General features: G+C 41.2%; 1 protein-coding gene across 5 annotated transcripts in view; it reads right to left on the minus strand.

Moving 5' to 3' along the window:
* Positions 1-25,920, minus strand: part of KCNMA1 (potassium calcium-activated channel subfamily M alpha 1) — a 731,687-nt gene that overhangs the window by 293,043 nt on the left and 412,724 nt on the right. For all 5 annotated transcript variants that reach the window (XM_047073026.1, XM_047073024.1, XM_047073023.1 and 2 more), the window contains 2 exons: positions 6,330-6,423; positions 5,360-5,471 (listed from right to left, as the gene is read on the minus strand). In XM_047073026.1, the coding sequence (XP_046928982.1) occupies positions 5,360-5,471; positions 6,330-6,423 (206 nt within the window). The remainder of the gene's footprint in view (positions 1-5,359; positions 5,472-6,329; positions 6,424-25,920) is intronic.

Genomic DNA, 25,920 nt, shown 5'->3' on the forward strand with positions numbered 1-25,920 from the left:
TTAATTGCCTTGTGGCTGGGCACTAACTCATTTTTCTATTTTTTATCAGAGTTCTCTATTTTCTAGCAGTGTTTTCCAGAGGTGCTGAAGTCTAACATGGGTTAGAGGAACAGGTACGTTTATAGTTGACAGTTTTTCCACCCTGGGTTCAAGGCCTGGGGCTCCTTACCATCCCCTGATTTCATTAATCAGAGAAGAGGGGCAATGTTGGAGATCATAGTAAAACATAGTAAAACAGGGTGGCCAGACATGGTCCCCTCATCTCAGTGCTGAATACACAGTAATCACTCAAAAAAAGCTAGCGAGATGAGTGGCCAGTGGGTGCATCATTATTTTTCTCTCCTCTCTCCTTTTGACCACACAAAATGACCCTCAATGAAACCACATAAATAAATACACAAAGGAGGCACAGTCTGTTGACCTACCTTGGGGATACAGTTCCCCCCAAAATGAGACAGACAGAAGAGCTCTCCTCAGCATGTTATTCTAGTCTCAAAATAAAATACATCTCTCATTTCAAGGTACATTTATTTTAGTGAGGTAGGATAAGGATTTGGTGAGAGAAACAAAAATGAATAAGCTGGTGTGTGTGGGAACAGGAATTAAAATAAGCAGAGACTTGCCGCCTGCCAACGTGGATGTCCTCACATCCCGCTGCCTTATTTTTGGTTCCATTCTGGTTTGTTTTCTTTCTTGGTGCTTTAAAATATGATAGGTAGGTTAGAAAGAGAAGCCTGGGATCATCGTGAACCCCGTCCTAGGTACATGGTATTTTCCTTACACTGCCTCACAAAATCCCCTCTGCAACCCTGTGAGGTGAGTACTGCCCATTCATTGGATAGGTGGAAAACTGAGTTTAAGACAGGTAAAACAACCTTGCTTAAGGTGACCCATTGGCCAAGCCAAGATGTGAATTGAGGTGGTAGCCCAGAGCTTGGCTCTGACCCACTCTGCTCTATTGACAGCATGTGTGGAAGCCTCTAGTCTCTCCCTCTCTCTCAGGTGGAACAGATCTGATCCCCAAGGTGCTAAGGTACCTTGGGACTCGGGAGACACCAGACAAGCTCTATGTGTTCCCCAGGTCCTAGTGACAACTCTAGAAACTGAAGGTGGGCAAGGACGAGTGGGATGGGGATGAGGAGTCATGAGGACGTGTGTTCTTAAATAAGAGCTCTTCCCCTCCCTGCCTGCCTGAAGTGAATCTCTCTCAGTAAGGAGAGATGGAGAAGTGCCAACAGAAATTAGCCAAATCAGCTCAGTCACCCCAACGCAGTCCTCAAAACCCCCAATCTTTCGAGGCTAAGGACAGAGGCAGAAGAACAGCATGAATACAGACATAAAATCAGATCAAATCTGGGGCAAATCACCCCTTCCACCTCTTCCAAGGCTATGCAACCTGGGACAAGAGCTATCGTCACTGAATCTGTTTCCTTATCTGCAAAATGGGGAAAGTAACTCCCAGCTCACAGGACTTTTCTGAGAAGTAAGTGAGTTCATATATGTAAGGGGCTGATCAGAGTTCCCAGCACATGGTAGAACTGGAATTAGCTGTTATTATCAATACACCATCAAATGCACTAAGATAACACATACATAAAGTAAACCAATACAATACTATATAATATGCAACCATACATTATGATAAGTCAAATGTGGTGTGCATTTTGCTCTGGCGAAGGTAAGGATGGGGGTCATAGCCCTTGTTCTGTTTTGCACCCACATGACTCCAGCTATAGCGCAGCCCCCTGTGTCATAGAGCTCAGCAGGTGTGTGCCGAAGAAATAGAACAGACTGCACTTTTCCCCAGCTTATGCCAAACCTCAACCAGTAAAGGCAGCACCCTTTCATTTTCCAGGAGGAGGGTAGCACTTCCTGAAATGCCCCCCGTTTAATGGGATTATTCCTTCTACTGTATAAGCTATATCTCATGGGAATGTTCATTTTATATTTGGCAGCTCATCAGCACAATAATTGTTTCACGACGTAATAACCCATGTATTAAATCAGACACGGAAACTTCCTTGAAATATTATTCTACTGAATTCTCTTCCATAACAGGAAGACCAGTGGTGGAGCTCACCCAAGGGGCTGAGAACCACAAGCATTTCATTAAGGATGCCTTCTCCTACAAGGGGGGAAAGGTTATTTGTTGTTGGTATTTTTATTATGTTTTTATAGCCCAAAAGTTTGTTGGTCTGTTTTCAGTTTCAACACACTTATGCTTCTTAACGCACTGTATAATTTGCCTATTTACTAGGCTCATTTTTTTCCTGTTCTTCCCTCACTGCAACATTATGGGGTAGGATGCTATTTCATTCACTGTTGTTTCCAAATCATCTGGAAAAGTGCCTGGCACATAGTAGGTATTAATAAATACTGTTCGATTGAAGCACATTTTAAAGGTTTAATTTTTGAAGAGAAACCATAGCAGATGCAAAAGTATATCTCATTTCTCTTCTTTTTTCTTTTTCTTCCCCTTTTCCTGTTCACTCTGGTGGATTTTTCACTAGATGAGAACACCAAGCCAAAAATCAGGATTAAATCATTCCCAAGAAGGCATGAATTTTTAAAACATCCAAGTTCTCCTGACATAAAGATGCTTTTAGTCTCAAAAGGAGACTTGGCTCTATACCCTTACCCTGGGGTGAGATCTGCTTGCTGCACAGGAGGGTGTCTCCACCAGTCATGAAGGACTATCCTCAATCACCTAGGACCACAAGGGACCAAGAGAGAATGGAGCTTGACATAAAATTCCAACTCATGAAGTGTGGGGACTAGATGATAATTTAAGTCCAAACCTCCCATTTTTCAGAAGGGAAAACTGAGGGTCCAGAAGCAAATTGGTTGTTCCAGTGTACAGAGTAATGAAGAGAAGAGAAGAGAAGAGAAGAGAAGAGAAGAGAAGAGAAGAGAAGGCAGGAAGAGAAGGCAGACTCCTTTCCCTCCTCCCTCCCTCCCTCTCTCCCTCCTTCTCTCTCCCTTCCTCTCTTCTTTCCTCTTCCCCTTCCTTCTTTCTCTGTCTGTCTGGAGTTTTTCAGGGTCTGTGCACGCTCACGGGTACATGGGTACATGCATGTGCGTGTGTGCACACATGTGTGTGTATACTCTTTGCAACAGGATGGTCTAGGATGAACCATGGTTAGCAACCCATATGTAATTTTGACTCAGGAATGTTGATGGTTTGATTTCACCAATTTCCCAGTCCTTCCCAACAACCTAGATGCCAAATTTCTCATGAACAATGCAAGAATCCTAGAGACATTCTGAGCTGAAAGTACCTGAGAAATCATCTAACCTAACCTTTATTTTACAGATTATAAACAACAGGCTGAGTGAAAGAAAAGTGAGCTCCCCAGGTCACAAAGCCAGTTAACAGTCAAGCTGAGGTAGCTGGGACCCTCAGTACCAGAGCATATTCAGGTTACTTCTCAGATTTGTGAGTGGCTCTGATGGTTTCATCAAGCTGGCTGGAAAACCCAATCTAAGCAAGCAGGTTTCAAATCAAGGATGATGACTTTTCCATTGAGTGAATGAATACAATTCTAATGTGAAAATTCGTCCAAAATAGAATCCTTATGGGATATACACACATAGATACACACAGATATGTGTGTATGTGATTATTGCATACATCATATACAAAGGGTGCTTCTTTTTTTAAATACTTGATATGAGGCATGTAATAAATTCACAATGCTAGCAAGGACATCAAAAACATACTGCTAGTGGAAGCATATCTTGACACAACATTTCTGAAAAGTGAACCATCAATTTCTGTACAAACTAAAATATATGCATGCTTTGATTCAGCAATTACTCTTCCAGGAACCTAGAACCATCTAGAGAAATAAAATTGCACAGATGTGTGGATGAGGGTGTTTATTAAAACATTGTTTACAGTGCAAAAAGAAAATAATCAGGTGGTCCATCATTAGGGCTGTATCCAAATGAACTGCAATACAACAATTTGTAGAATTCTGTGTAACTCTAATAAAATGAATTATTACAGAGCTGAAGGGATGTCCATCATTTATTTGTTAGTGAGAAAACCAAATTCCAGTGCAATGTCATGGACACACGTATTTGTACAAAGACCACCTCCTCTACAACATATATATGTACACATCCATGTTTGTAGCAATGGGGCATGAAGGAAAGATATGGAAGTCTATGAACATTGAGCATCCCAGGGACAAGGCAGTGAGAACGGGGAAGACATGATTGATATTTCCTTTATACATCTTTAAATGTTTATACTGAATGTAATATACATAAAACCTTGGTTTGCGAGCATAATTCATTCCAGAAACACACTTGTAATCCAAAGCATTTGTATATCAAAGCAAATTTCAAGAACCGTTGGTTCAGTTGTGATCGTGTGACATTCAGCCTCACATACGACTCATATTGCAAGGCATCACTCGTTTATCAAGTTAAAATTTCTTAGAAATGTTTGCTTGTCTTGCGGAACACTCGCAGAACAGGTTACTTGCAATCCAAGGTTTTATTTCTATTACTTTGAAAAAAAATTGAGGTAACACCAAAAATTTCTAAAAATACAGATTGGACGCACAAATAGTCCTCTGAATCCTGTTTCAGCCTCCCTTTCCCCTGGTAGACCTACGGCAGCAGGAACATTCTGAGAGAATTATTCAGTGCAACAAAGAGAAGCTCAAAGCTGTCTCTCTATGCCTCTGGCTGCCATGACCATCCTCGAGCTAACTACTTCTCCTGCCAAACTGTCTTGCTCGTAATGCAGGAAGTCACCTGCCAGGGACAGACAGGAAGGGACATGTTGAGCAGATACAGGAAGTAAGATGTGAACACAGCACCTGCAAAAGCCCCTCCTTTAGCACGGGAGGGGAGCTCCACCTCCTTCAAGGAGACAGTGGCTTGAGATGCCTTCCTGTACGCTGTCCCACAGAGGAACTCTTAGCTCTAGATAAACCAGGCAGGAACCACTCGTCATAAAACCGAGAAGCAGACAGAAGCTAACTTCGGCAGGCAGGCCTTCTGGGGCACCTGAATCAGTTACTTGGAAAGTTGGCCTCGTACCAGGCTCTTCTTTGTCCAGTTCTAACTGCAGGCTGAATGAAAATGACAGAAGCACGAAGGCAGAGGTCCTGGCTGTGACAGTGTGACCCGTAGGCTTCAACAATGAGAAAACTGCCTTACCTGAAGCACTCACCGCGCGAATCCTCCTGGGCTAGTGCTCTGAAGAGAACTGTCCTCACTAACCCCCCAAACTCCAAGAGTTGTGCACATTCACACAAAACTTTCTTTCCGTGGGGACAGCCCAGGCCTCTGATCCACCACAGTTTGGGAACCAGTAAGAAGAAAGGAGGAGAGACTGACTTACCAAGCCAACTTCTGTTTAAGTACACAGACACAAACACTGGGGGAACCGTGAAGAAATCTACCACAGAGTTCACTTCCAGCCAGAACCACAGCTTATCGTTGGCTGCAATAAACTGGGGAAAGAGAAAAGGAGACAAAAAAATGAGAAGCATGATGCTGGCATTCTAACTATGTTCTTTTGCCAAAGGCTATGTTTTGGTTTTTCATGGGGGCCTGGAGGGAGATGTTATGTCCTTCTCATATCTATACCAATCACAGGCTGTTTCTGTCTTAGAATTTGGATATATAGCCTTTTCCGGAGAGTGACTGTAGACTATGTTAACCTTGGAGAAATACCCGGCAATCTATTTTCCTATGGTTTTCAATAATGTCATCGGAAAGTTTGAGTGGTCTCATCTTTGTTAGACTCCAACGTAAATATAACTGTAAATAAGGCATATACGTATGCATCCACTCACACATGCACGTGTGCACACACATGCACACACAATCTCTGTGATACACACTCTATGCAGCCACCCCTGCCCCCCGCCATCGCCGTAAACAGGCTCCAGTATAAATGCCCAAGTCCCAAATTCGGCCAATCTACCCCTTTGATTCAGTCCTCACACCTGTTCTCTTAGGATTCAGTTAAGCGAAACCTGATAAACATAATTTTAAGAGAAGTTTTTTTGTTCCTATTAAAGGCAACAATGCATTCGTATTTAGAGAGATGAGAAACAGTAGGCCAGCAAAGGCAAAATAGTTCTTTCAATCCCTGTTTCTCCTCCTTGGAACAAGATTATAACATGCACTTCAGAAAATGCTGAGTTGAGGAAAGGTCTCTGTCAGAGACTGAAAATCACAGCGCAGGTCTGTTGTCTCCCCTGGAAACACTGGGCTTCATCTCTGCGAGAACAGATGCTGGTGAAGGATGGTCCCTGGGTCCAAGATGCCCCATTATGATACCGGGTGGCACTGATCAGACTTACCCTCAAGCCAAAGTAGAGAAGGAAGAACACGTTGAAAGCCATGTCGATCTGTAATGTGAAATCTTTGTAGAAATTCTGGCAGGATTCTATTGGGCTATTAGACAGGAAGAAGAAAAAGCAAGAGGTAAATGAAAAGCATCATCAAGTCTTCCACAATACTGTGTAGCAGTGGTGCTCGGGGTAGAGGACAAAATGAATATTCGTTAACTAAAACATTTGGTCTTTCTACCCTCTGTGATAATCAAGCAAGCATTGCCAAGGGGTCTTTTCATTCAACCATTCAGTCTTTTGTTCTTTTGTTTTTGCAATTATATATATATATATTACTTTTTACCATCATTCAACAGGAGAGCTAAGAATCTAAAAAGGATCATGCAGACACCTTGGAGGAAGGACAAGCAAGAGAGACCATCAAATTCCTTAATTTCATATTAACCCTTAAAGAACTGACTTCTTTCTTTAAGAGGACACGTACCAAAGCTAAAAATAGTCCCTCACACCCTCAAGCACACTGGAAGTGGAGCCCATTTTCAGTGAAACACAGTGGCTATGTTTTAGACCTCTTTAATGCCATCAGTTGATTAATAATAAAGGACCCAGGAGCATCTCAGGAAAGCTGTGGAAGAGAGGATCCTGGTTGATGTTCTGGCTAGACTAAGTATGGACTTTAAGTGCAGCACTCGGATCTGGAGAAAGAAGCATTGCCTAACCGGTAAAGTTCAAGACCCTTAAACCAAAATGTTGAAGCAGTACTCTAAGGGTTAATTTCTTTTCTTTTCTTTTCTTTTTTTTTTTTTTTGGCATGCAAGTTAATTGGCTTTGTGTGTGTCAAGCAGCCAATGCGAACCCCCAGCACACTCTACTTTGTTCAAGAGTACACAGTTTAAAACGGTACTACTATACAAACTGGTACATGGCTTCCATGTGCTTTCCCGCATCAAACTGATCAGAGGATCAGTGTGTGAAAAGTCCCAAGTTTGGGGCTGAGTGGGAAGCAGGAAAGCCTCATAAGTATCTCAAAGCTGTAAATGAAAATTCATAGTATACTCTTATCAGTAAGCAAATGGTAACACTCAGGCCAGGAATATAAAGAAAGTGAGGGGAGGGAAAGGGGAGGAAGGATGGGGAGAAGCAAAATACCTTCCCTGGATGGGAAGCAACATGGACCTCCGGGCCAGGAGAGGGCCCCCTTGAGAAGTGCAGGATGTCGGATTTCTGAGTACCACCATTTTGGAAATCACTGTAGGCAATACCAGTTAGTATAGTTGTACTTCTGCAAGGGCAATGCTTGGTTGTTCAACAGGCATTATGGGAATGCACAGTGGGTCAGTCTATGGGACTCTCCAATCATATTACATGCACTGGATTTATCCATTCTTCATCTCTATTACAAGTCAAACATGCCCTTGGTCATCTCCCAAATCACAAATAGGCGGAAAAACCTCCAGACAAGCATTAAGAGTTATCTACACTTGCATTTACCAACTACGCAGACTGAACAAAGAGCAAACACTGAAAAACAGTTCTTTTACAAAGGAAATGACAACTCCTAGGTTTTCACTAAGGTGGGGAAGTGGGAGGGGAGACAGCATGGAGTTTGCTTAGTCCAATGCTGAAAGGAGGCAGAAGCACAAAAAGCCAAACCATTGCTATTTGCCTCCTTCCTTACACAGGTATTAATTTAAATGAAAAAAAAAAAAAATCCAGGCCTAGAGTTAGTAAGTGACATTTCTGCAATTCCCAAGCCATGACGGTGTTTTGTTTCATTTCAAAAACAAGACCCATAAGGTTCAAAGGTGTCAGAGTTCTTAGCTACTCTAGTTGCAGTGAAAAGAAGTACATGAACTAGGTTGACCAGAAATCCACTGTAGATTGCAAGGGATAAAGAGACAATGCATCTCTGTGCTACATAAGCCACTGGTATGATATGCTACTGAAGAATGAATGAGGTGTGTGTGTGTGTGTGTGTGTGTGTGTGTGTGTGTGTATAAGAGAGTGAGCAAGAGAATGAGGGTGGGCAGGTCCATTCGTAAATACTGCACTTCAGCTTTTACTTGTACCAGTAGTGACTTAGCTGTGGAAATTCATATTCATCAAGATTAATAGTCATAGTCAAAGGGACAGAGAGAAACTCTTTGCTCCCAAGTCTATCATGGAAAACCCACTATCACTTCACCAAGACCAAACAATAACCTTACAGTTGCCTACACAATAGTTTTTGGTGGCTTATTTGGGGCTCCTGTGAATTTTCTAGCTCCTGTTAATGCCATGGCCTTTGTGGTTAATTTGGTAGTAACCTTAAGTGTATCTAATAGGGAAAACATTTGCTAGGCTATGGAAGAGAATGGGAGTGGGGGGAAAGATGTTAGCTCAATGCCATTGAGGATATTTTGGCTCAGTATAAATAGAAGCAGAACTATAAGAAATCAGACTAGACTGTAGCAACTTCTTTCCATTGATCCTTTCCTTCCTTGTCATTTCTGTTGTCCCCTCCTATATTGTCCATACCCAATGGCAACAATGAGAGGGCTTGATGCTAAAGGACACAGTGTTGAAAAATATACCTCAACATTAGCATCCCTAATTTACAGAAGACAATGTTGAAACCATATTAAACCTTTTCTTTTGTACTTCTTTCAAACATTCAGACCTGATTTAATCGTTGCTTCACATTGTTCCTTGAGTCCTAGGCTTTGAGCTGCAGTAAGAAAAGGAGCAAATTATGCAGCTTTTTCTCTGGCTGGAACTCACCAATGATATGAGCATATTCTGCTAAGATGAAAGAGAAGCAGAAAACCCTGGGATAAAAGAGGGCCAGCCTCTGGGACCCCTGTAGGACCAGAGTGATCAGAAAGTCTGTTTTCTATCACTTTTAGCTCTTTCCTGCTTACATGAGAGCCCAAGGAGAAATGTCCTGCCTAGTTTTCTCAAGTGGCAGTAGAACCCTTTATCAGGATCCCCTCTGAGTTAAATCCTCCGAGTGCCTGCAGTCCACAAACTCCAACAATCAGAGACCACAGAGTGGAGATTCTAAAGCCCCATCATTTCATTCCCCAAATGGAAACAACCCATGGAGAAGTTCATTGATCTTATAAAAAGAAAATACATAATTCAACAATAAAAGGGTTGGCCATATCAACGAGGATTTATTTTCCTCCCAAAGAGATTTTTATCTAAATGATTAATGCTCATTGTAGGATAGAAAATGAAACACAAACTCTTCTTCCTTCCTATGTAAAATAAGAGAGTTCCTTGTCTAGACACACAGAAGTTTCAAGAGCTAGAAAACAAATCGCTTTGTTTTTAACACAAAAGAAATTCTGAATTACACACTTAAATTTGGATTGGCATTCTGATGAGGCATGACCACATCAGAATAGGTTTTATGTGGATATATGTTGCCAATAGAAAAAACAAAGTGGAGTTTTAAGAACTTAAATAAGTATACTGGTTCTGATCGTGGTAGTAGAAAATGGACTTTCCCTAAATTATTCCTGGTTAACTAATGACTTATCAATTAGATGATACAAGGTAGTTGGTAAGCTGATGGACTCTTCATTTTTAGACTCCCACAGTCCATGGATCAAAGGTGATACTAAAACCTTAGGCAAGCTTAGCATTTTGACCAGGACTCTGTGATTGGGACACCTTCAAAAGAATCTCAATAAAAGACCTGCTTCTTTTATTTAAATGTTCAGTGTAGGATAGAGGTCTTATTTCCTCTTGACCATCAAATAAGGATATCTTCAGTATTTAGGTGTCTGTAGAGGAAACTGAGACTCACTCAATGTGGCAAATAGATCTCTTTCTTCATCTATTTAACATTAAAATATCCAATGAAGACCCTTGAGCCAGAAGATCCAATAGTCCTTCCTAAAAACTGACTTACGTACATGTCTTTCCAAAGACAAAGTTTTCTGAGCCTCAGTGGCTCAGTTGGTTAAGTGTCTTACTCTTGGTTTCAGCTCAGGTCATGATCTCACAGTTGTGAGATCGAGCCCCACATCAGGGTCTGTGCTGAATGTGGAGCCGCCTTAGGATTCTCTCTCTCTTTCTCTCTCTCTCTCTCTCCCTCTGCCCCTCTCCTCTCCTCTCTCTCCAAAACAAAACAAAACAAAACAAAACAAAACAAAACAAAACAAAACAAAACAAAGAAACAAAGAAAAACACTTGCCTTTCCAAAGCATAGGGCAAACAATAGCTAGCCAGGTTTTCTTTCCAGGAGCAGGGACTCAGGACAAAAAAAAAATCTCACTTCCAATGCTTATTCCTCTGGAAATCTGCATCATCTCCAAGAGGGTAGTGATTGCCCTCTCTTCTCAGCCTCTCAACTCCCCTGGTGTTTTCTGAAGTCTGTTTTCCTAACCTTGTGAAGGTATTTCTCCAGGACAGTGGTTCTCAAACTTTAGCCAGCACCTAGAAGGCTTATTAAAGCATTGGCAGGCCCCTTCCAGAGTTTCTGATTTAGTAGGGCTAGGATGGGGCCCTGGGAATTTGCATTTCTAACGGTTTCCCAGACACTGCTGTTTTTCTGGCGACCACATGTTGAGAGCCACTGTTCCAGAAGAACTTTCTTGCAACTACACACTAATTACAGGTGTCACTGCTCGAGAAGATTCCCATTCAGACCTGAACAGAGGTGATTAAACATCTGAGCCCACCCCCGGATAACCAGCTGCATACCACTTAACTAATTGCTGAGATCAAGAGGTTGAACAGATATTTTCAGTTTCAGATGGGAACAAAAATTAAGACAATACAGAGAAGTAATTACAATACCACCATGCGAGCTTTACCAACGACATTCTAATTAACAGAGTGCCTGAGGAGCACATTTTTGTTTAAGATTAAAAGGAAAAATGATAAGGTATATATGGGGAGAGGTTATGGAGGCCATCATTTATAAGAGATAACAAAATGTTAAGCAGTTTAGGGACAACAACAACAGCAGCAAATATCTGAGGTGATTTAATAAATAATCACATGAGAGGGAAGGGACTAACTGAGGAACAAAATAGCACTTTGTGAAATAATTTCCAACACTTAAACTCTCCTTGCTTTTGTGGCTAGTCCCTTTTTAAATTGGATGGAGCCTTCTCAATTCCCACCAGGATTATGGACCACCGGAGTGCCCACAGCACCGAAGACATGAATCAATACAGTAAGCTTAATGATTCCAGGCTCTTCTCCTAGTCTCACCTCTGCAATGTTGCCAGATTAATTTAATTAAAAGATGTCATTCATCTACCATCATGGCTCCCTCCTGCCTCCCGCATCAGCTCTAACCGTGGCTGTGAAGGACCTCTAAAACCCAACCTCACTACATGTCCCATTTTTGACCACATGCTCCAGGCCAAGCCCTTTGCTACCAGGAGCTGGTGCCTTCCTTATTCCATGAGTGTGACCCACACATTCCTAATTCTAAATCTCTGCTTTTGTCATGGCCTCTTCAAATTGTTCCTCCCTCTTTGTGTTCAAACATTTTGCAGCCTTCAAAACCAACAGAAAGGTGCAACTCAGTGAATTACTCATGCCCTGGCTGACGTCTCCCATGTGTCAATTCCTATAGCATTAGGAGTGAGGATTCTAAACCATCTCGTAATGTTGATTCTCATCCAATCCAATATAATCATATCTGTCAATTGTATAAAGTTTGCACATACTATTGTATTTGGTTCTTACAACTTGGCAAAATAAAGTAGATATTTTGTTATAAACCCCATTTTGCAGGCTTCTGAGAAGTAGAGTCTCAGAAACCTACCCAAGATCATGTAGGTAAGTGGAAGAGTTGGGACAGAGACCCAATATCCCTTCTTCCATGCCACTTACTGTTCCAGAAGAACTGCAACATCCTTGGAGAGGTAAAAGAAACATAAGAGGTAGCCTCTGATATCCACAGACCCTGGCATGGAGCTTATGTAAAAACGAGGAGGGCTGACTGATTTACAGAGGAGGTAAAACTGCCCTAGAAAATATAATGTGTTTGTCAAATGGATTGGGAAAATCCAAAGGAAGTTGATCTGTCCAACCTGTATCTAACCCTGTTCTGTAAAGATAGTCATATGGGACATTACTAATCCCCAGAAGTGCTTCCTGGGCCCCTGAGGGGGCTAGTGGCATCAGGAAGCCTGACCCCATCTGCTGAGGATAAGTTCCACTGCTTCTTGAGAAATAACTCCTAGGTACCCATCTGCTTAAAGATGGATGACCTTCAAGATAACCCAATTTTTTCTCACCCTCTATTTTTCTAGAAGAACAAGAATGGACATACTAATGGAATAATGTTTAGATACTTTGAACACTTCTAATTATGGGCCAGACTGTAAATTTTGCATCTCATTTCATTCCATTGAAATAAAGAAAAAATATAAGTTCATACAGTCGCAGATACTATGGAGTCTATTTGCAATCAAGAGGTAGGCAATCTAAGTGATTTGAGGTTTTTTCCTAGCAATGTCTGGATATACTGGATAAGCAAAGTACCTCAGTTTTCCTGCCAACAAAATAGGAATAAATTTTTTAAATGTTTATCTATTTTTGAGAGAGATAGAGAGACAGACAGAGTGCAAGCAGGAGAGGGGCAGAGTGAGAGGGAGACACAGAATCTGAAGCAGGCTCCAGGTTCTGAGCTGTCAGCACAGAGGCTGACATAGGACTCGAACTCACAGACCGCAAGATCATGACCTAAGCTGAAGTCGGACCCTTAACTGACTAAGCCACCCAGGTGCCCCCAAAATAGGAATAAAAGCACCTAGCTAATCAGAATATGAGACCAAAAAATTTTAAAAGGGAATGCAAGTCTTTGCAATATACTCCAAATTAGAAATCAATATTATTATTCATATAATTTTAGGTCTCAGAAAAATACGTTGCAAGTTAATGATAATAGTGAATTTAGTGCAAATGACATGACAGTAATTAATCATTGAGAAAATAACATTCTTCACATAGAACATTGTCTTCTAACCTGCACAGCACCCCAGGTCTTGAATGGATCCAAGCTGCAAGCTTTCTATCCTTTAGCTATCATTAGTGCTCCCATTATAATCACCTTGTCAGAGTTATGTACTTAAGAGCATATCTTTCTAATGTTGGTGCTTTAAGTGTTTACACTGAGTGGAGCATATATTCAATAACTTGTGTAGGCTTTATTACTTTTATCAAACAGAACCCAACTTCTTCTGTTGACCATCATTTTTACTTTATCCCAGAACATCTGAGTAGCTATCTTCTAAGACATTATTGTTGATGGGGGCAGTTTGTGTTCAGTCATTAATCAATACTAATGACAATGGCATCAAAAGGAGCCTTTTCTAAATCTTCAGACACTTGTTTTAGACCTTGCAATGGTTCTAATGCAAATAGCAAACACTTTTTGTTACTTGATCCCAAGCCAGTTGGTTAAATGGCCTTGTTGGGAAATCTTCAGTTACGTGTTTGTATCAACAGGCCTATTAATCTTTCTGACAGCATCAGGGTTCCAATTATGCCTCTGCTCAATTGATGAGATGCGTTCTAATAGTCACAAACACATGCCTCATTAGGGTCATGCTGAAATGAACTGGAAAAAATGGAGAGGCGATATATAAACCCTTACTACTCTGGAATCCTATGTGCTCTGTCTCCTTGAGCTTTGACTGTTATGGAGAATCCTGGAACAATGATAGCCATAGACTTCAGAGCAGTTGTATGGCTCAGGGTATCTACCTGAATAATTGGTCCTAATAATTAAGCATTCTCAAGAGACAAAAATATGACATAGACAGCTGATGAAGAGAACAAAATACATCAGTTCCTTACACACTGGATTTCTCAATAAACACACAGATAATTTGTTTTCATAAAACTCACATGGTGAAATCTTTGTCACTTTTTTATGGAGTTCTTCTGAATTTTCTCACGAGATTTCAATATGCTATCCAAACTTAGGGTCTCCTCATCTTCATTCCATATCTGTTTATCCACTTATGTACCCAAATAAGTAAATCAAAAGTAAAATGTGGGCATTACAAGTTGACCTCAAGCACAAATAGCAGTGAGGTAGTTTTTGGAATTTGATGAAAAAGTTAAAATCCCAGCTCTATCACTTATTAGCTACACAGTCATGGACAAATAATTTCACCTCCATGCCTTGGTTTTCTCATCTGTAAACTGGAGATAAGGATACAGACCTCACAGGCTGTTGCGAGCATAAATTCAGATGAGTAAAGACTAAGCACTGAAAAGGTGATAGTTATTTTTAAAACTAAGGTAATAACAGTAGTGATAATAATTACTGTTTGTAGAAAAATGCCAGAAAAAGGGCAATCATCCAAATGAACAAAAACCTGATAGAATCGATTATTTCACACTTAATTTTCTATTTGTACCGGCTTTATTGCCTCTTTATCGGGTGTTGCAATATAATTCAAATGCCCAATAGGTTGTGCAGTGAGCTAACATCTGGTGTGATTCTATATATTAGAGCATTGCATTTGGGTAATATTAAAGAAGAAACACCAGGGAAATTATATTTCCATGAAGGCAGCCACACAGTCTCATAAATACTAAATAATTAACCAAGATTTCCTGACAGAGAGAGCCATGAGTCACTTTAATGAGTGGCCACAGGAGGCTGTGTATTCTTTTCCTGGGTCTTTAGCAGAAGAGAGAGTTTCATTTGCCTAGTTGGCTTAGTATGGATCTGGAGGAGAGGCAGGGGGACGAACCAGTCATATGTCTTCTAAATATCTCTTCCAACTCTACATCCGTAAGATCACTGTTGGACTCTTGGAATGAGGTCCAAGACAACCTACCCACTAATGCTTGTTTTCTCCAATTTGTCCACAGACTACAATTATTTCAATCACTGTTGTTACCAGAGTGGAATTAGTGTTCATATTTGCCAGCAACTTTTATGTAATAAATCAGAGTTAAGCTACTACGTGAAACAGAGTCTCGCCAAATGAGTGCTGCTTTGGTTTTCACTGAACTGTCTGAGGACTCATGACAGATTAATTCTTACTCTTATTCCTCTACCTCCACTGACTACAGCCATCTCTCACTGAGTAAAGTCCTATTTATCTAGTAGAGGGATAGGATGAAGTAGATAATTCAAATACACACACACACACACACACACACACACACACACACACAAATACTATAAAACAGACTGAGAGTTCTTCAAGGGCAGGGTCAATGAGCATGTACAGTCATCGAGTGGTACATGTGAGAGGGTACACATGCACATACACATGTATGTGCCTTCCAGCACAAGTGTATTCTCTCTACCCAACCCCAACCACACTCTGAGACCATCCACAAAACAGGATGGCCTGGGTGAGGTGAGTAGAAATGGGGAGAAGAGGGAAGCGAGAATAAGTTCCAGGTCTGAAAGGAGAGCAGGGAATCCAGACACAATGCCTGGCATGGAGGGGCGGGGCAGGGGTGTGGGGGACACAGTAGCTCTGACCCCTGGAGCCAAACTACTCTCATGCCTACAAAAACTTAGACCTGAAGAAGCCAGAAATGAGGATTCATCCTAACACTCCTGGATATTAAGTGTTGCCACACCACACATGTGCTGAGAGGCCCATAGACAATCATCTCCTGGCAGTAATAATCACTAGTCAGCTCCTAGACACTGGGGGGCAACTGCCTGGTGTCAACATTTCTGGAGGAGAGAGCAACCATAAGGAAGCAGCCTGGGGGCACAGTTTCTAGGTGCTTTGGCCTCAAGGCTTCCCAAATAAACTATGAAGTTCTCATAATTGCATAGAGAATGGGAGGGGCTCCAAAGGTTGAGCGGGTGGGTTGGGGTTTCCATAGTTTAACAGTCTTTCAAATTACCATGGGACCTCTTTGAACTGTTACTGGGTGCAGACTTTAAAATTCTCCTGTTTGGGCCTTCTCCTGCTATTTGTCTTGGATTCTTCTGGGCATTCCCTGATCATCCTACTAGTCTCCTACTTAGTATGCTAAGGATACTAAGATGCTAAGGAGCTACCTCCCTATGCTCCCATCTCTGTCCGCTTCCCTGGCTTTCACGTAATCCTGACACACCAAGACAGCCTGACCTTGGCAATGCCTCCTTGCTATTGGTCTACCTGCAAGGATTTCGAGTGGGAAAGCCAAAACTACCAAATCTACTCAGCCAGGCCCAATCTGCTCTGGGTCGCAGACTGGCAGCCTAATCAAGTGAGGGTAATGAGGATGCATGAGACAGATCCTTTCCCTGTTCTCTTCACTGAACTCCGGTTTCCTGCCAGCAGCCTAAGAGACTTAGATCTGCTACAGTTTCAATCCTGCTATCTGCCAGCCACATCCGATCCAAGCACAATGGCATATATCTCCTCGGTGGTCTCATCCAAAGAGCTACAATGACAAAGACTGCCAGTGCTGAAAACCTGCCTGGTACCAATACGGGGAGGCTCAAGAGCATGAGGGAAAAATTCAGGAGGTAAAGAAACAGTTGTTGCATTTGTCTGCTTTGCTTCACTTTGAAGAATAGAAAACACTGTCACATAACATACATACTCACCGCCGAGACACCGGCATTTGTTAAAAGCTACACGTGAATTTATATGTGATGCTAAAGGATAATTATGATAGTTTTGTTTCTGACATCCTGAGGTGGTTTTTTTTGTTGAGAAATTTTTTTTTAAGAAGACAGAGAGAGACCTGGTACAAGTCCTTCTGACATCTGGCGTAGAAAACAACTGCACCTTTATATTACACAAGAAAATAAAATAGCTGTGTCTTAGCTCTGTCTTTGGCTGACAGCTGAGTCGTGGAAGTTTTGTAAGTATTCCTATTTAGGAGTTTTGTTGAGAGCCCAGCAGCCTCACAGCCAAAACGGAGAGTCTGAGATGTTGCTGATTAGAAGTCATGAGTCTGCTGAGTCCAAAGCAGGAATCACTCCTTAGGAATGCCATAAAGTGACCTGGGCAGTGAGGACCAACATCACCATGGAAAATCAGATGTGACAAGTTACCTTTAGAGACAAATTGTCATCGTTAACAGGGAAAACGGTAATGGCTTGTTAAATCCTATGGTGATGCAATCATATATTCAAGTATACACTCTCAATTTCCTCTTTACTTCATGAAAATAACTTCTTACCTCAAGGAACATTTATTTTCCTTCACTCTTCCTTTCCCATTTGCTTCTGGTTAGCAGGGCAAATCATTTATTATCAAAATTGTCCTGCTCATACCTCAGAAACAATAGCTCTTTCCACCATATTAATAGTGTCTACCTGACTCCTGGATCCATATTCAGAAAGTAATGACGTGAGTTGTATGCTCACTGGAGTAAAAGCTTCTCTTTCCTTGCTACCTTCCGCATGTCCCCCTTTTTAATTCTGTGGCCATATCTTTGATTTTCTCTAGAGTCATTTTCCCCCTCACTGTAAAAGGGGGATGCCCTAGGAAGCTTATTTCTTATGATTATCTCTTTTGTCTTCATGAATGGAATCCATTTATCCCCCCTCTATGTTGGGTTTCAGAAATCCTTTCATTTTATGTGGAAGCGCTGTGTTTTTATGAGAAAGAGAAGTGGGTTCCTTTACTGAAGAACCCCAAAGAGGAAAATCAGTTGTTTCCCTTACCAAACCCCCAGATGAAGACAAACTCTGGTAAAGTGAGAGCATGTCAACATGCTGGTCAGGACCACCTGCTCTGCACTGGTCTACACTAAAATTCCATCTAAGCTCCTTTCAAAAGAGGAAACACTTCCATGTAAAGAGCCTTTTTACTGGTTACCAAAAGAACATGCTATAAAATTCTAAGCAGAGTCTATTTCTACAGGGTGAATAGGATATATTTAACAGAATGGGGGAAAAGAAGTATGGAAAGAACTTCAATCTACTAAATTCCCCAGATATGAGGAAATCAGGATTCATGAGAAAAAATAAAACACAGGATATGAAGCTTTCAGTTTTGTGTCATTATGACTGCTTCATGTGGAGTTTCAATCTAAGAGGCTCTGGAAAGCTGATTCTACCAAGAATTCTTGGAACTCTAGGAACTCTTATTCCTGCCCTAGGATTATCAGAGTTTGGTAACACCAACCTGTCATCATTCTCTATTTACAGCCAAGGTATGTCTAAAATGTAAAGCATCTACTGTTTATGTGAAATAACAAAAAAAATCCAGCTCAAAAAAAGACCCTAACAATTATTTTTTTGTAAAAGTTTATTCTGAAAATAAAAGCATGAAAAAAGGAGAAAAAAAGACATGTTAAAAAAAGAAAAGCAGTTTTAAAAGGAGTCGTTAGACACCCTAAGGCAAAAATATATTTCAATGAGTAAAAACGATCACAGTTACTAATCAGTAATACTGAATGCAACGCCAACATGTTTCCATAAATATGGTATTTCTTCATAGTACTACCATTTTACTCTTTTAAAGTTGAATTAGTGGTACTCCTGTTTACACGATAAACTAAGACAAAGGCCAATGACTGTATTTCCCAGGCCATTTAGCCTAAGAAGTTTTTTTGTTTTTTTTTTAAGTATATACAGTCAGACATTTATTAATCTTATTAGCTCTAAACAAAACCAAACTAGGTCACAGTGTTCAGAAAGATGTGATAAGGTAATGTAATAACTGGTCATTTGGAGCACATCCATGCAGATCTGGAAATTTGGAGGACTGATCATCAGGTAAGTGGTTATTTGGAAAACTGACCCTTGTTTCTAAATTCCTTGTTGTTAGCCTTTGCTCAGCATACATCTAAATAGATTAATTTCTCTCTTTCGCAACGTTTTAGTCTTGAGATTTTAAGGGACAGAATGGCCTTCGTGGTATCACAGCAAACTGGAGACCCACAAAGGTGTCCAAAGGGAACCCTACATCCCAGTGCTTCAGTGTATTGGAATGCTCGCCGCTTCAATTCCATGCATGCGCCCAGTGCTCACTACATTCAGGTCCGGGCCTTGGGGGAAAGCTCGCGGCATGCATGCACAGTGCGGGAAAAGGATCTGGTTAACCTGGAGGCGACAACCGAAAGGGTGAAGTTGCATCATGCAAATGAAAACCACAGCTTGGCCTTAGCTGCCATGCAGAAAAGACCTACATCAAAGAGTCTGCAGTGCGGCTCCTGGGTAAGAGTCGATATGAGAGAGGTGAGTTACTTCAGCAATGAAAGACACGGGCAGAAAAATGTTCAAACCACTCTAAACAGAACACTGTACAGAGCACTGGCATTACACGTGAGAAGAGGCAGCGTTGGGGACGGGGAGGGGAGAGACAGAGGAGGGAAGGTGAGGACAGAACCTCTGACAGTCACTCTGATGAGATGGTTTCCCCGGCCATCCTTTCGAATGCATGTCTTATTATAATGTATGTTGCTTCAACAAATAACCTCATTAGAGTCTTTAACATCAACCATAATTTTTAAGATGTTTTGAAAATTCAGGAAAAGCAAGGCATCAGTTACATAAAGATACACACCATGATTTCCTGTGGTTACAATTCATTATACAAGCATAGCTGAGCTGGTCAGATAAATAAAAGACAGTTAAGTGCCAACATCCTTAACCTGTGGGTTACAGAACTCATGGTGACTCCCGAGGTATAACATGGCAGTGAAGCAACCCAATAGTCATGAAAGCTTGGGGCAGCACAAAGTAGGTAACTCTATGCAACTATAGCCCCAGGAAGCCACTTATGACCCTCTTTCAAACCCACTCCCAAGGGAAGCCATGTTTTCTTCATCTCAGCATGCATGGCAGGTTAGAAGTAAGTTCATCAACGTATACCTTGACCATTTCATAAAACCTTAGTTACAGGTGAGACTCCCCAAAGGTGTTTTAAGCAAAATCAAGTGATCAGAAAAAAAAAATTAAAGTTCTTCCTAAAGAATAAAAATAGTACTGATTCAGTAGGATCCCACCAAGCACCCCTCTGATGTCAAATCCACACAGGATATCTGAGAACTGCCTGCTTAACATCTGCTTTCTTTTCTCCTCCCCCTTTGCCCCTTGTGATCTCTGACAGTGAACGCAACGCAAAGGATAGTATGGTCTAAAGGATGGTGTGGTCTAGGTCTAACTCCCTCCAATTTCTCCTTCCTGGTTCTGATTGGAGAAAAGCAGGCACCTCTTGACATGCGCTCCTGGAGCTCAGCCTCCTCCTACCCTGTGGGTGTGATCACAGCCCTGATGGGGGACACACTAAACAGGAAGGGGCAGGGTGCTATCTCAGCCTCATGTGCTCCCTGAGAGCTGACCATCCACCAACACTACAGGATGCAGGTTGAAAAGAAACCCAGGGCTGCTTCCCACACCAGCTTCCACACCTCAAAATGCAGCTGTTTCCACTTGGTCGCAACTCACTCCTTTCTCATGGATTAAAAACCTAAAGGCTTAATTTAAATGACATGTTTTCAAAAAGATTATAGTTTGCAATGAAAATATAATAGTCTGTACATTCATTCAACAAATTTCTCCAAGGTTCTTTTGAGACAGGCACTATCTAGTTTGGGGAGACATAAAATTCAATCAAACATGGTTCCTCTTCTTGAGTCATTTTCCATTTAGTAGAGGAGTCTACCCATATTTTAATTTCTGGAAGCATATATGCAACAGTGCCTTGCTTCAAAATGCTACTATAGGACCTTAGGCATGTTACTTAATCTTTCTGTACCTCAGTCTCCTCATGTATAAAATGCAAAGAATACCCACCTCCTCAGGTTGTTGAGAGGAATAAATGAGTTAGTAAATGTTAACTGTTTTGTTAGTGACTGGCACATGGAAAATGCTGTGTCATTTTAGCTATTATGGTCATTAGTACTGCAATACACATAAGAAACAAAGGGCTCTGGAGAAGGTGGCCTCCGCCTAACTTCTGAGATAGGTTATGAGTGATGAGTAAAATCCGTCAGGGACAGAGGCAGGATAAGGTACTGAAGCAGAGGGACAAGCATGGACAGAAACTTGGAGGCACAGGAGCACACAGTGCATTCTGGGAATGTGGGGGGGGGGGCTCCGTATGACTGGAGCCTCAGTAGACTGTAGGATCGGCAAGAAATGGGGCTGGATGGAGATTGTGAGGCATCTGTGTGCCTTGGTAGCATGTCTAGTCTTTATCCTATAGGAAACAGCGAGGTGATAGAAGTTTCAATGCAGGTGAATATGGCCATTATCTTTTGTAGGACGTTAACAGGTAAGGATATGGAGAAGGAATCGGAAGCAGGAACATGTGGAGGCAAAGAGGATCATCAGTCAAGTTACATTCTAAAGGAAAAAAGTCACCTACACAGATAATAAGATAAAAACTGTTACTGCAGCACTAAGTATCCTAAGATCCTGGGAATTGTCCCTTACCTAACCATGTGGCTATTTTTTTTTAAGTTTATTTATTTATTTTTGAGGCAGGGGGAGAGGGAGAGGGGGCAGAGAGAGGAGAGGGAGAATCCTAAGCAGGCTCTGTGAATGGAGCCCAATGCAGGGCTCAGACTCACAAACCGTGAGATCATGACCTGAGCTGTGAAATCAACAGTTGGACACTTAACCGTCGGAGCCACCCTGGGACCCCACCATGTGGCTACTTCTAAGACAGCCCTCCCCATCATTACAGTCTTTGTGTCACAGGACATGTGTCTCTTCATCTTTGGAAAGGACCTACCCTATTAAGAAGGCATTCTCTCTGCTTTTTGGAGAGCAGTCTCTAAGTTATAGTTAGAATCTACATGGATTGGATAAATTTCAGTACCTTGAATGGAGGAAGGCCATCTGTACATACTAAATACTTGCCAACGATTATAGACAAATAACATGTGAACATACCTAGGCATGCAGAGGAGTTACAGCTAACACTTTCTCTGCTGATTGTCCTAAAGACCTTGGTTAACGCTGTCACCAAGCATCATACTCCAATGCCTTTTAAATGTTCTATAAAACCCTATGTGTCATGTGTCTAGGCTTCTATGAGCATGACGAAGTAGTTTTTCTTTAGAGACTTAGATTTCCTCAGATCCCAGAGGGCTGCTGAGAATACAAATTTTGAGGGGGTGCAGCTTTCTTTTGGCTGCAGTCAAGAAGGCAAGAGGGAGAGGGCCATTTGTGAGAATGTGCTCTCCTGCTAAAAGTTATTAAGTGTGGGGCGCCTGGGTGGCTCAGTTGGTTAAGCATCCGACTTCGGCTCAGGTCATGATCTCATGGTCCGTGAGTTCGAGCCCCGCATCGGGCTCTGTGCTGACCGCTCAGACCCTGGAGCCTGTTTTGGATTCTGTGTCTCCCTCTCTCTCTGACCCTCCCCTGTTCATGCTCTGTCTCTCTCTGTCTCAAAAATAAATAAATGTTAAAAAAAAATTTTAAAGTTATTAAGTGTGATGCTCACTTAGCCCAACTTTCAAGGACAAATGTAGTGGAACTCTGTACCCTCAGCTGATGAGGCAGGAACAGGAGACGTTTGCTTATATACTGCTGTGACCATGTGATCATACTTCTCTGGTGGGTTTTCATTTGTTCTAAGTGCATTCTAGTTTGAAGCCAGGACCAGAGTACACACGCTGACCTGGGGGGGAAATGAACCCTCTGCACTCAGACTTGTGAGAAGAAAACATGATGAGCTGAACTCGTGGCAGAATCCCAGACTGGTACTATCTAAAACAACTGCTGCTGCACAATTAGCAGACACTCAAGGAACCGGTCAGCTCAGCAGGAAGCCATCTTTGTGGGGCAGCCGCTGCCGCAGGGACCGATTTCAAAGAAGAGTGTAACAGGTCTTAACTAAAGCTAAAATAAAAGATCGCACCCAGGCAGCTGTTGCCTCTGAAGAATGGAGGAAGGAGCATGTCTTGTCTGGAAAGAGGGTGAATATTTCCCAGCTACCTAATGCCTCTCCTTTTCTTTCCCAGCTGGGTAAAAAGATGGATACCAACAAACGCTGTTTTCTCCCTCCTGCTGCCCCAGTAGGTAAAAAAATATACACACAAACAGAATTCCAAAGAGCTGACAATACCATGCAGCAGGGTCTCATCACCTCCCCAGGTTGCTCTGCTGGTACTTATCGGACAGAAACTGACTGGGAATTTGTAAGAGCTCAGAGCATGTGTCCAGTCCCCAACGTCTTTCCCAGTGACTCGGTAAGTAGATCTGCTTCACCTGCTCCTTTCAAAGCCTGTGCTCCTGCCAAGAAATGTGCTGATCATGTGCACCTTCATATGTATGCATCTGTGTGTGATTTCAGATGAGCCTGACAGACTGAGAGTAACTTTTCAGTAGGTAGCAAGTTAACAGTTTGATCAACAGAACTGACCAAGGTTTGAGGATGCTTATGTTTAGAGAGGCTAAAAAAAGAAAACAGGTGATTTAAAACACACACACACATACTGTATTTACAAGTAGTTTTGAATAACGATTGGTTTTTTATTTTAAACCTCAATCGAAGTCATTTTGAAATTAATGCCATTTAAAAAATTCATTCAATGGGACCTTATAAAAATCTGTATATGTTACAATTTGTTTATTTCTCTTTTAAAAATTTAGTTTTTCACAAGGGAGTTTCTTTTTTTTAAATATGAAATCTATTGTCAAATTTATTTCCATACAACACCCAGTGCTCATCCCAACAGGTGCCCTCCTCAATGCCCGTCACCCACTTTCCCCTCCCCCCACCCCCCATCAACCCTCAGTTTGTTCTCAGTTTTTAAGAGTCTCTTATGTTTTGGCTCTCTCCCTCTCTAACTTTTTTTTTCTTCCCCTCCCTCATGGTCTTCTGTTAAGTTTCTCAGGATCCACATAAGAGTGAAAACATATGGTATCTGTCTTTTTCTGTATGACTTATTTCACTTAGCATAACACTCTCCAGTTCCATCCACGTTGCTACAAAAGGCCATATTTCATTCTTTCTCATTGCCAAGTAGTATTCCATTGTGTATATAAACCACAATGTCTTTATCCATTCATCAGTTGATGGACATTTAGGCTTTTTCCATAATTTGGCTATTGTTGAAAGTGCTGCTATAAACATTGGGGTACAAGTGCCCCTATGCACCAGCATTCCTGTATCCTTACAAGGGAGTTTCTATGTGCTGATGGAAGATCTCTATCTTCTGATTGGGAAGGAAAAAAACATAAATCCACATGTGATAAAATGTCCTCAAATGATACAGAAAAAAAAAAAAGTGCTTCTAAAACCTGGGGGAAAAAAATCAAAAAAGTTCCACACCCGAGTACAGTGTTGTGGCGACATCAGTTTCCTGGTTTTCCACCGACCACGACCTGCGGCTATGTAACATACAACACTATAGTTGGAGGAAGGGTGCATAGAAACTGTAACATTTCTGCAACTTCTTGAGAATCTTAAATTATTTAAAAATAAAGCTATAATAACAACATAATAAATTACTTTGCCTGCATGGTTTTACTTTAACCAGGTATCAGGTTAGTATTCTATTCAGTGGCAATTAAGAGCCTCAAATATATCATATATATATATAATGATATATATATATGATATATAATTATTTATCATTTATTAATGATATATGATATATTTGAGTGTGTGTGTGTGTGTGTCAGTATATATATATGTCAGTATATATATATATATATCAGTATATATACATATATATATGTATATATACACTGATTTCTTTAAAAAGTGTTTATTTGGCACCTGTTATGTGAGTAGTACTGCGTTTAATCCAAAAAGATACAAAAGAGGTTTAAGATAGACTGGAAATACCAATCGATATTAACTATCTTGCTCCCTTCTTAGAGGAATGCTAATTGAGACAGAGATGCTGTTTATTTACTTTGCAAATTATCATAGACAATCTCTCAAGACAGAATGAACTGTCAATAAATATAGGTCATTAATGTGATAAGGAAACTCCTAGAATTAACCCACAGCAATCTCCTCAGGTAAACAGATATCAGGTGACAAGCTGTGTTGAATAATGCTACTGATGTTATAATGACCTCCCCATGTAGCATAAAGCTGGTCCTAGACTAAGCTGTTCTTTATCTTGTGTTTTTCCCTCTCCTTATCTTCCCAGAGCTCAATGCTTGCCTTGGTAAGGAGCCAGTATCTGATACCTGCTTAGTTAAGGTACAAGGGAATGATAAAAATTAATTAGATTTTTAAAAACAACCAAATAGGCTTCAAGAATGGATTTATAATTGTAAATTTTCATATAAATTTTAAGTGAGAAAGAGAGATATTTGGAGTACAGGGGTCTTTGTAGCACCTCAAAATCACCCAAGGGTAGCAACCCATCCACTCCACCTACTGCTTGTTCAGGGCAATTCTACGGGAAATAAAGTCAATACCAAGATGAGGCAGTAAAGAAGGATCCTTAGAATGCCAAAGACTTTACAAGGAACATGTCCACTGCTTTATCTTTCTGAGAAGCTTCCTCTACTAGGAACAAAAGAAAATTGGAGACATGTGCAAAGAATAAAATCTCCTGGAACTGAAGCCTCACAAATGAATATCCAGGAAGAGCCACTTCAATCCTTCCTGAAATAGAAGATGTGGCACTGCTGTTAACTCAACACTGTCATTACCTGCAGGTGGTTTGGGGTTATAAGGATTCTGGAACCTCCACCTTTCTCTAGCTGTTTAAAGGATAAACAAGCAGATCAGCTCACACTGGA

The sequence above is a fragment of the Lynx rufus genome, unplaced genomic scaffold, assembly GCF_022079265.1.
Source record: "Lynx rufus isolate CCGP_SWC_20201006 ecotype Redwood Valley unplaced genomic scaffold, mLynRuf1.p SCAF_11, whole genome shotgun sequence".
Lineage (NCBI taxonomy): Eukaryota > Metazoa > Chordata > Mammalia > Carnivora > Felidae > Lynx > Lynx rufus.